The 11,733-nt window shown below is 42.1% G+C and overlaps 2 protein-coding genes across 3 annotated transcripts in view; one reads left to right on the top strand and one right to left on the bottom strand.

Moving 5' to 3' along the window:
- Positions 1-2,612, bottom strand: part of LOC118425776 (ectonucleoside triphosphate diphosphohydrolase 5-like) — a 16,021-nt gene extending 13,409 nt beyond the window's left edge. The window contains exon 1 of one of the 2 annotated variants that reach the window (XM_035834858.1): positions 2,440-2,612. The gene's annotated coding sequence lies outside the window, so the exon portion shown is untranslated. The remainder of the gene's footprint in view (positions 1-2,439) is intronic. The other variant, XM_035834875.1, reaches the window with a different exon arrangement.
- Positions 2,613-2,659: 47 nt separating this feature from the next.
- Positions 2,660-11,393, top strand: LOC118425794 (basal body-orientation factor 1-like). Its single transcript, XM_035834887.1, has 14 exons — positions 2,660-2,825; positions 3,971-4,111; positions 4,742-4,865; positions 5,232-5,297; positions 6,078-6,221; positions 6,694-6,774; positions 6,893-6,963; positions 7,435-7,579; positions 7,875-7,943; positions 8,483-8,686; positions 8,940-9,007; positions 9,541-9,693; positions 9,822-10,001; positions 10,476-11,393. Exons 1-14 carry the CDS (start codon positions 2,776-2,778, stop codon positions 10,642-10,644), a joined length of 1,665 nt encoding a protein of 554 aa, XP_035690780.1. The 5' UTR covers positions 2,660-2,775; the 3' UTR covers positions 10,645-11,393.
- Positions 11,394-11,733: the final 340 nt, after the last annotated feature.

Here is an 11,733-nt window from a genome sequence, read left to right as displayed (position 1 = left end):
TGCATGCCTGCAAACAGGTCTACTGTTTGCAGGCCTACACGTGGCTTTTTAAGGTGAAGGATCTGTGCACATCCTTCTACACCTTCGCATCTACAAACACTTCAGGCATTTATAATATAAACACACCTGAGACCTCCAACTGTCTGAGTTTTTTTAGTGAATTCATTTGTTTTTACAAGCATTTCTCCTCATAAAGTGTTATTGTTTGCTTAAGAAAACAATAATTGATCTTTATAGTGCTTCTCGTGATCTTTGCCTAATAATGAATCACAGAACTGTCAGCTGTTACCATAAGATGGCTACTGTGCTCGCAGCATATTAATCTCCAACCAGATCCACGGTGCGTAATGTATAGTATCAAACTTCCCGTAGGATCTGGCTTCACTCGGTTTCAACAAAGGCTATTAACATCCAATTGTTGCCTAATCAAACTGTGCTTACTGTGTAGGTGTTAATTGCCCTCCTTCCTGTTTGGCACGGAACTCCTACAGGGATGTGCGCGGGTCAATGAACTTGTCCCAATAAAGATATAAATTGCTCGTAAAATCATTAGCTGTGCTACATTCCTTGGCCAGCTTTGATACTATCTTATGGCACCGTAGGATCTGCTTGGAGATTACTCGCAGCATGCATGGGGAATGTTCAGCGCATGATTTCAGGTACTGGTGAACAATAACAAGACTTTTAAACTAGTCCCCAGTTTCTGCTATATCTGGGTGACATGTCAGGCTGCCAGTCTACCACCCAAAACAAGCGTGCGGGAAACAACTGATGATAAACCGGATAGTGATTGAACTGTAGTGTAAACTACATGTACAGGGAGTGTTCTGCACATGATGTCTGGTACTTACTTATTTACATAACACATGTAACATGTAGTTCAGCTCTGGGAACTGTTCACTGATAATATATTAGAGCTGATATAACACGTGGCTAAGGCCTGTTCAGACCCATCAGAGGATGACCCAACCAGCCCACTGACACAGATGCCGGGTAACAAAAGGAGGATTTAAACGGAATTGTTATCAACTCATAACTTCAATTAGTATAAGTTATATAATGGGCCGCATTAAAATGTCCACCTTTATCTTTAAGTTTAAGTGTCCACCACACAAATCAAAAAGAGTACTCTTGGTTCATATCAGTGTGAGTGGATGAAACCTTACAGTCTGGTGGCAGTGGTCTTACACTAATCTCCAAGCAGATCTTGCGGTGGTTTAAGACAGTAACATCATAAGCGGTGGAATAAAACTCCTCTGCCGGCTATAAACTCCTTCCCCAGCTTATGTTACTGTCTTAATCCACCGCAAGATCTGCTTGGATATTAGTCTTACACATCTTGTACCTACTGTACAAAACTGGTTAGCCTGACTAAAATCACGCTCCTAGCAGCCACAGTTGCCACCACCTCGGGGAGGGGGTCCTTAACCCCAGCATTTGAGAGATTGTGTAAACACAGGCTAGAAACTGGTGTGTTATGCCTCAAGGCAGTTTATCAGTCATGTGAAACAACTTCCTTATTATGCATCCAAGCATTTACATGTAAGGCAGCAAACAAGCAAACCTCCAGATGATGGTCCGTGGTAGTTTGGATAGGACTTTCTAGTAGTTTTATTCATAGAGCAAACGCTGTTGTTTGTTCATATAAGGGGTATTCGACGGCTGCTGCCTACCAGGACGCGTCAGTAGATTGAATTAAAACTTGATATCCAAATTAGCATCTTACATCATATGTAAATCATAATACGTAAATCAATCTTTTGCCAAAGACCTGCTTTTTGCCTACCACTGTGTAACATGGCGACATAATCGCAATCGCTCGTATGGCCTATAATCACAGTGGACCTGGGATGGTAGAACACGTGGCTGGGGAATGTTTGGAGCATGACAACACAAGGGATTTAATAATTAATAGGGATTGACACAGTTTCGTGACACCTTAAAAAGTTTGTAAAACCAACCTCCTTGGTAAAACCCATTGATACGAGTATCATTCCATCTACACCTCAGGGCAGCACATCATATTTTTAGACATTAGGTTATGTTTCTGGCCTAAAGACTCTAATTCACAATATATCAAAGGGTATACAATACAAAATTATATCTAGCCTGGGGAAACACCTGAAATGTTGTAGAAAATCATTCTCATGTTTTTAAAAAGAATCAAAACCCAAACACAGCATAAAAGACACTGAGAGAATCTTGTTTACGTTGTCATGATCATGTAAGCAGAATTTACGATCCGGATTTTTTTACGTCTTTTATTGGCAGATGAAGAAAAGAAAACATAACAAGACAGCCTGACAAAGGCGCATAAAAAGGCGTCAAAAACGTCAAAAACCAGCCGGAGCCTCTCCTCTGCTTTGACTTGGAGAGTACAAGACTTAGTATGACCTAGTTTATAAGACTTGCAAAAATGAGAGTGATCGCCTGTCTTACCGTGGATGTCTTGGCTTCCTTCCGTTACCAACTAAGTCTTGAACATCTTGAGATAATCGGAGGGCTATTGAAGACAAGTGGGAAGCGGCAAACCTGGAAATACCGGTAACTTCATGTAGTCTGCGTGTATGCTTTCAGTCGATCAATAACCCGGAAGTATCTCCTCATCCTCATCGATCCCGGATATGGCAAGTCTCGCGAGACTTCCCGAGTGTTGACACAGTTGCCTGGCAACGGCGCCATCTTGTGTTTAGAAAAGTTAGTTTGTTGGACAATGGAGCCGATCGGCTGATCAATCTTTTCAGACGGGAGTTGGTCGCCGAAAAAAAGACCAAAATGCCGAAGAAAGGCAAGAAGGGAGGGAAGGGGAAGAAGGGAAAGAAGGGGTAAGTTGTGTGGATCAATGCTATCAAAGAAAGTAAGCTTTCAATGTCTGAAATCTTTGATAAATCAAAGGCATAATTCCCGGTCCCGATGGACTTCATTCGTACTTGACGATATTATTATTGAATCCAGGTATCGATTTTGCCACAAGCTGTGGTGGTGGGACGCCGTAACCGATTTTGCCGTTCTTTTTAGACTAGTAGACAGCTACCCGGGGGTTTGCCAGAGGTTTAGATCTCACGGAGCAACCTTCGTACAATGGTAAAACATTTCAACCAGGAAAGATTTGGGGTTCAGTCTAGGACGGTGGCACCACCTTTTGTTTGATGCCATTTAAATGCTTCCAGAAGGACAAGTTGCTTTAGGTCCTTACTCACAATGCTATAGGTTGTAGGATATTTCTACTACTTCCACAGCAATAGAGTAGTGCAGCATCGGGTGGAGTCTTTTAAAGCCTCCCTCATGCACTTTAGTTCACAACTTCTTATATAAGTTCTTATCAACAAACATGGGCCATTTTATTGCATACTATGAAACAGTTTAATACTGTAATGCAAATCAAATCCACTTTGCATTTATGGGTAGAACAAGGAAATTCAATTGCACCTTCTTGGTTGCACTTTCTTATAAACTCAATTCAATGGATTAAGATTTTTCGATACTCAAGTGTAGATGCAAAAAGTTTCAAAATGTAGCGTTTCCAAGAAAAAAAATCTTCAAACACCCTTCCTTTCACATATGTTAAAGAACCCACCACGCCCATCAATAAGCATGGTGATATGCGCTGGTGTACGGTCATGTTACTATGATGGTCTAATCTCCAAGCCGATGTAATGTTGAGGATTCATCTCATTTTTGGTGCTTCATTACAATCCTGTAAAACAGGCATAATACACCAAAAATAAGTCAGATTTGAATATCTGCTTGGAATTTGCCAATTATTACTTTTGAGTACCAAGGAAATACTAAGACATTGGTGTGACCCAAGACAGACATCACAACTGTAAATGCTCGGTACAGTGCATCTGTCTTCTCCGTCACGACTAGTTGGAGTGAATCTCTTCAGAATTAGTTAAAGTGGTGCAAGGTCACTTTCTCTTTTTACAACTTGGAGTGAAGATGACTTGACCTCCACTTTCACTTTCAGGAAGGGAAAGGGAAAGAAGGGGAAGAAGGGAGAGAAGGTCTCCAAGGAGAAGAAGGAGGATGTGGTTGCCCAGGCGATGGCCAGCGCCAAGATCTGGGAGATGAGACTGGAGGCGACGGAGAAGTCACGGATGGAGTTCAGGTGGGTGTTAACCTTCAGCTTGCAAAGGTAGCCATTTGGGCACTAGTTCTCTATTGGCTATGGGGATGGGCAGCAGGCAGACGGTTACATTCAGGCTTGAATTCAGAACTAGATTCTAGTTTTTGAGTGCTAAGCATTTAATGGTCGCAAAGGTAGGTGTGGCTGGTCTTTCAGCGTAATATAACCAGCTGCTGTCACTTGGCTGTCAAGTTTGTGTGTTATGTGGAAGAAATGAAAACACAGTAAAGATTTTTTTAAATTCTATGTCATTGGTCATAGCCAGAGCTATTAAAACATGGCAACAGTTAAGAAAAAGTGCATAATCTGGAAAACTGCAACATCGAAATGACATCCACAGACCTATTGTGGACTCTATATATCCCAATGAAGAGGAGTGATATGTTATTTGCATATCTAACTTAGGCTAAGTAATACTTAAGACACAACTGCATAGCTAAAGCATATTGAAGACATATCTGCATATTTAAATGTATTTGTGTGTGGATGAAGATAAAGTTGTAAAAACATGTAAAAACTTTGTAACTGAAGTGTGAAGGAAAACAATAGACTTGATTATTGTACATCTAAGGCAAAGTTAAAATACTATCGTGTAAAACTTTGCTTTTGTAGGGAGAACGCTAAATTTCTTCTGCTGGAGAATGACAAACTCCAGACGAGCATGGAGCAAACGGAGAAGGACACCATCGATGTCATCTCCTTCTTAAGGAAGGAGGACCAGACAAAGGACGAGCAGGTCAGCTGTCTTGCATTTTCTCTTTAACCACTCATAGCAACGCATCCTGTCTTGTCTTTGACCGTTCTTCTACCTCTTCGCAAGGTTCCAATTAATGGATTATTCTCTTACCAGAGATCCCTGTGCCTGTCAGGGTCATTAGATCTCCTTTTTGTTCTCCTTATGCATACGTGTTACTGTTCACATGTTAGTCTATGTGGATTAGCACCACGTGTTACACTCACCCACTTCTTCACCCATCAGTTTTTGACCCTCTTAACATTTAAGTTTGTGCACCAAAGATTGTTAAAAAAAGTTACAATGCTTAAAGCACTTATACCAACTGTTTTTCATCAAAGTGTAACTTATCATTTTTTTTGTCCATAGATTACCAAGTTGCAGCACCAGGTGAAAGAGATGAAGAGGGAGGGGAGGAAGGACAAGGAAAAGCTGGTAAGGCCACCTTCAGTATCACACCTGTATCTACTGAAACCATCTCTTGACGAAATAGCTGTCTAAGTTGATGTTACTTTGATGAAGTTTCCAGGTGATAAGATACACCAAATAGCAGTTACTCATGCAACAGGATATGATTTGACAGTGGATGCTGTCTGAAGCATCTGACCGTTTCCAAACTCATATCCAGTTGTTTGAGTAACTGCTATTTGGCATAAATAGTACATTGTAGTTTATGTTTTGAGAGACAGACACCTTCTTCAGAGCTTCTAACTGGAGTTCAGTTTTAGTTGTGATCTTTACTGCTTTTCCTTGCTTGCTGAAAGCAGACCTAAAGCTCAGAGGGTGAGGCCCTTCTACAAGGAAGCTTGCAGGAAGCAGAGCACAGTGGAGAAAGATGAAGAAAGACTGAATGCAGCTGCAGGACTTTTCAAAGACTGTAGATGTAGAACACAGTGAATGATGATGCTGATGATGCCCGAGTAAACAGTTACTGTAGCAACATGCAATAGTAGTTACCGTATGCAAACTTTAAAGAACAGACTTGAAATACTTATAGTTTAAACCTTAAACTGCCAGAGTTTTAGCCCTATAAAATGCTATAAGTGCCAGGCTTCGTGCGCTACACGCCTGCAAAGCTGCTACTTCGGGGGAATATGCTATCCCGGATATATTCCGGTGCGGTACACTGGGCATATATATGTGTGCTTGATATATTTGCACTTGGCAGTTTAAGGGTTAATTAAGATCTGAAATGTTTTTCTCCGCTCCCAACAGATCGAGGAGTTCAGCGCCCAGATTAACGGTCTGGAGGAGCGGCTCGGCGAGAAGGACAGCGAGGTCAAGCTCATGCAGAGCGAGCTCAAACTCGTCAAGGAGTTCCGCCGCAAACGGGCGCAGATGCAGAAGGACCTGGACGAGGTGTGGGAATTAATCTGTCAATCAATTAATCAATCAATCCACAGGTTGATTGGTCAATGAATAAATGCTTTTGAAACCTATCTTAAGACATTCTGGTGAAGTAACTGAGTTTGGTAGTTACAGACGCAGAAGCACCGGGAAGAAGTAATCAATCAATCAATCGAGTAATCAATCCATTGGCTGATCAATCAGTCGAGCAATAGATTGATAATTCAGTATTTATTTACTGACAGAGAAATCAGTTATTGATTGACTTATCAACCTATGGATCAATCGATCCATCCATCTTTGAACCAACCAGTCAGTACGTGAATTGATTGATTGGCACATCAATAATCATAAGCAATAAATCTTAATCCATAATCAATAAATTGATGAAAGGCTTTGTAAGACAGATTCCAGTCACTGCTATCAGTTTTGTGTCAATTTGATATGCAACTCAACATTTCATGTTGAATTTCCACCATTTCAGATCAAAGACCAACTCTTCATGGCCAACAAGGAGCACAAACACAACCTGTCCAAGATGGAGCACAAGTTCTTCGAAGAAAAGGTGAGAACAACAATAAAAAACAACAACTCATTTCATGTCATTTGTTTGCTTGAGGAGTTCTGAATGTTGACCGTGGGTTCATCGTGAATGTTACTGATGTAAAGTCCTGTGTTCACAGATCAAGCTACAGCAGGAGGCCAGTCAGAAGATTGCTGAGTTGGCAGAAAGAGCACACACAGAGGCTATCGAGTAAGTCTTCATGTGTACATTTGTTTGAAGCAGTACAGAGAAAAAATTTGAGTAGCTTTTATAGTTACCTACAACATCTGTCTGAGGTAGCTCCAGGGATTAGCCTCGAGCATCAAACCTCTGCATGTAAAAGGACCAAACACACTTATCAAGAAGAGTAAGTATGCTTGCCACAACTTGAGCCCTAGCGAAGCTTTATTTCGCTACCACTAGCAACTTGAAAATGCTTCAGACACCCGTGGAGTTTTAATGGGGGTGTAACAAAATTAAAAAAATGGGGGTGTAACAAAATAAAATAAAAAAAGAAGGAAAACTACAATAGAGAGACAAGACGTTTTTTTCCTAGAGAATGACTGATTTACCTTAAGTAGAAACCCAAAGTTTTAGTAAGTGCAAGGAGTTCATATCTGCCTATAACCTCTTTGTTCTGTGGTGATGATGAACGTTAACTTAGTCTCTAACGCCCGGCAGGAAACTTGACGAGACGACGCGGTCGGTGTACAAGGAGAATGTGAGGCTGAATGAGGCGCTGAGTTATCACATGAAGGAGGCGTCGGAGCTGAGGAAGGAACGCGACCGGCTTCTCGAGGAGAACAAAGCACTGGCTGGGGAGAAGGTTGGTGTTTGTTTGTTTGTTTGTTTGTTTGTTTGTTTGTTTGGATGACAAAAAAGGTAACAAACATATATCCATGAATTATCAGGTTAGCAAATTGCTAGATCACAAATTTATTCAAATTTTTTCTCCATCGATTTACCATCCTGATGAAACTATTAATGGATGTTTGTTTATTTTTCTGTGTTTATTTTTGGCTACAACGTACTGTTTAAAACACATAACTTATCGCAAACTGAGCTTTTGTTTGTCTGTTTGCTTTGTTCTTTCTGTAATGTTTATCATTTATCTTTTATAGGAACTTAATGACCTTGTCGTCAACGAGAAGGTCGTACAGCACCGAGAGCAGAAGGTGCAGCTCAAAGAGGTGAGACCGGGCTGTGTGTTTGGGTTTGGTTTGTCTGTGAACAGGACCGTGCAAAATGCCATGTGTGAGGTGGCAAGGATGATTCAATTTTGATCCAATACCCCTAGCAGCTTCTGTTGAAACTGTAGCTTTTTTTACTTAACATAAATCACTAGAAATACACATTGTCAATAAATGATGAATGAATGAATGAATCAATCGATCAATTAATCAACTAGTCAGTCAACCATCTGCAGACTGCAGGCATTAACTGTAGATGCATGACAAGCTGTGATCCTAAGTTACTCAGCACTACATATATCAGCAATATCAATGGTACCACAATCATACCAAACTTCATACAGAAGAACCTAAAGTATACTGAACAAACTCTCCCGATCCCACCCCTCCACAGCTACAGCAGAAGGTTGAGAGCCTGGAGCGCTCGCTGAGCCACATGGTCATTCAGCACTATGTATCAGCAATATCAATTCAATGGTATCAAACTTTATACAGAAAAAACCTATAATGGACAATCTGTTTTACCTTTACCCCTCCAGCTACAGCAGAAGGTAGAGAGCCTGGAGCGCTCGCTGAGTCACGTGGTACAGGAGTTCGAGACGGAGCGCGGCGCCATCTTCACGCAGACCATGGTGGAGACGGAGTCTTCCCGCGTGGAGATCGCCAAGCTGCAGCGCGTCCTCGACATGAAGGATCGGGAGATGAAGAAGGTGAAGCGACTCGCGAGGAACATCCTCGACCAGGTGGGTGAAAGTGAAAAGTGACATTGATCCAGTTTAGCTCACTAAAGAGCTAATCTTCCACTGGTCGTGACAGAGAAGACGGGTGCCATGTACGTTTTTTTTTACAAGCTTCTTCTTGACAAGCACATTGACCAGTGTCGTAAGACTTGGATACATGCTAATAATAATAATGATAGGGATAAGACATCTAGATTTGTTTCTACTTTTTCAAAGTTGTTTCTAACAAAATAACTCTTCCCACTCCTGTCCTTAGAGAACGGAGGTGGAGAGGTTCTTCCTGGACTCACTGGAGTACGTCAAACAGGAGATAGCAGCAAACAGGTGAGCACTACAAATGCTAATGTCTGCACGGCCAGGCATGCCTACTTCTCAGTTATTTGAAGACAAATTTTCAAGGCTTAGAAATGAGCTGTCAATAAAGAAAGCAGTTAAGTAAAAACAGGTACAGTCAAACCTGTCTATAGTGGCCACTCTAGGGACCGGACAAATGTGGCCACTATAGACAGGTGGCCTCTGTATAGAGGTGGCAACTTGTAGATAAAATACCCAAGGGACCGACAAAAAGTGGCCACTATGGACAGGTGGCCCCTCTGTAGAGGTGGCCCCTAATACAGGTTTGACTGTATGTGCCTGTTAAAGCTTCTAATTTGTAATTTTTAAAGCTGTTCAACCAATAAGAGTGCCTGTTTGTTAAATCTTTGCATGTTTTAGTTAATATGCATTCCTGAGTTTTGACAGATGTAGGCAGGACTATTGCACAGACTGGATCCTTTTATGTAGTTTTGTTAGATTTTCCTCAACTTTAAGCTCACAACTCCCCAGACCACAAAAGATGTCTCCTTTCCGCTCCTCAGGGCTCAGTACCTCCGGGATGCGCGGATGGTTTACCAGAAGAAGATGATGGCTGCGCATGCCGGCCATGGCGACTTTCCGCGCGTACGGACCTTCAACAAGATGGACGGGAGCACCAACACTGTCTACAGTGATCTGGAAGAGGCGGAGAGATGGTAACGTCTGGTTTCTATACTCAATTTGAGCTCCTCATGACCTTTGACATTAACTTATTGTGTTGGCCTTTGACAGGATGGGGGTTGGAGGGATGGTTGACCTTTGTCCTTGTGTTGACCTATGACAGGACGGGGGTCGGCGGGAAGGTTGACCTTGCTGACCTGACCTGGGAGCAGAAGGAGAAGGTGCTGCGGATGCTGTTCGCCAAGATGAACGGAACGAGAGAAGCGAACCGGAGACCGCCGGCCATCCCGCCCATCCGGACAAAAACACAGCCAACACTCAGCATCACACAGAAGGGAGAGAGGTTGGTTTGGGATACATTCATGTACATCAAAAGGTAGTTTGCATGTTAGAAGTGCTTCGCAATCTTTACAATTGTGGAAGTACCGGTAAAGGCCTAGCTCAACAGGAATGTTGGAAAGCCTTAGATGCACCCACGTGTTGGAAGCCCTGGTTTTCTACTTCTCACTGGATGTTATTACATGTACAAAAATCATGGTTTGCAGAATGCAAATTACTTTGAAATTTTCTAATCTTAAGATATACAGCAATGAACTGAGATATTTGACGTTATAAGACCCAGGTGACAATCCATACATGTTGTCACTATTGATAGGAAAGGAGTAAGTCATCCATCCGTGGGCATCAAGATGGTAGATATCTCACGAATGGTCTAGTTTCAGCAGACCACCAGTCGGCTTAGTGTACCAAGTATTTGCTAGCCTGTTCACCTTCTTGCGAAATGGAATTAAATCATTCGTTACCTTCCCTCCTGCAGACCTGGTCCCCCCGTGGACGACCTTGGTGACAGCACGTTCCTGACCACAGCGAGCGTCGGCGAGGACGGACAGCTCAGCCTGCCGCCCGTAGATCCAGCTGGGGCCGCGCTGTCCACTTCTGCTGTCCAGGACACAGCAGCACAGCCTGAGGCAGCTGTCGTCTCATAGTCATGGAGGGAACAGCATAGGCAGGACCGGACCATCTCAACACAATGTCATAATCATACATAAGCCATGACATGACAGCTGAAGGGGGTGTGCTATTCACCTCTGCTGTCCAGGACACAACAGCATAGCCAGAGACAGCTGTCATGTCATAGCCACAGAGAACAGAACAGACAGGACTGGACTATTCTAACATGACCCCAAGATCACCTAACATTGGTCAATTTAGATCTGGGAAGTCCTTTGTCAAATTTAATTGTTTACCCCTGCCGTTAGCATTTACATTCCAACTTGTTTCTAGAGGCGCACTTTCTCCTAAGCCATGACAATGTTCCTCTGCCATACAAGTAATGCATTGAGATAATTGCATCGAAAACATTTCTAAGAGTCCTTTCTGGTATAAAGTGACAGAAATTACTAAACATTTGGAATCTTAGAAAAGACATGTTATTTCAAACAGATGCTGATTTGTTAACTACCTGTATGTAGGTTCTGTCCTGTACTGTGGAAGTGAAGTACTGCTGGGATGACTAAGCAAACGAACGGCTCAAATATTTCTAGTCTGTCTACGATGCCACCTGTCGTCAGAAATCATAACAGCCTTCTACTGTAGTTCTACCATGGTTATTACAGTGTGTATTTTGTAAATAAGATTTGGTACAAGAAGTATTTTAGCATTGAATTTTGTAGTCGCGAGTGTTATACAAAGGAAAATGTACAGAAAGTAGTAAACTTCATTAAATACAAACTCACAAGGCTCTGTGTGCTCTTTATATCATTGAGTACTGCTGTTGAACCCAATATAGATTAGCTAAAAGTTTCAAAAAGTGGAGACAAAAGGTGCTTAAGATGACATCACATTAGGACAAATTTGCATGCATCTTTATGGAAGATTCACGCTAAGCTTTCTCCACTTTGTATAGAAAATCATCAAACAACCAAGAACCTTTACCCTCATCTCAATGAAGAGTGGTAACACCCGTCACATTGCGCAAAATCGATCGTATGATGAGTCTGCGGCAATCCCCCGAGCCTTGCTTATATTGATAACTTTATTGCACAACAATTGTACAAGGTACAAAGTATGGCTTA

The sequence above is a fragment of the Branchiostoma floridae genome, chromosome 1 (genome assembly GCF_000003815.2).
Source record: "Branchiostoma floridae strain S238N-H82 chromosome 1, Bfl_VNyyK, whole genome shotgun sequence".
Classification (NCBI taxonomy): Eukaryota; Metazoa; Chordata; class Leptocardii; order Amphioxiformes; family Branchiostomatidae; genus Branchiostoma; species Branchiostoma floridae.
The sequence above is the reverse complement of the archived record's forward strand: the minus strand, read 5'-3'. Positions and strand labels throughout refer to the sequence as shown.

Coding starts and splice junctions, on each gene's coding strand:
- LOC118425794 (XM_035834887.1), top strand. CDS start 2,776: ATGCCGAAGAAAGGCAAGAAGGGAGGGAAGGGGAAGAAGGGAAAGAAG. Junction 7,580..7,874: donor AAGCACTGGCTGGGGAGAAG/GTTGGTGTTTGT, acceptor TATCTTTTATAG/GAACTTAATGACCTTGTCGT. Junction 10,002..10,475: donor ATCACACAGAAGGGAGAGAG/GTTGGTTTGGGA, acceptor TCCCTCCTGCAG/ACCTGGTCCCCCCGTGGACG.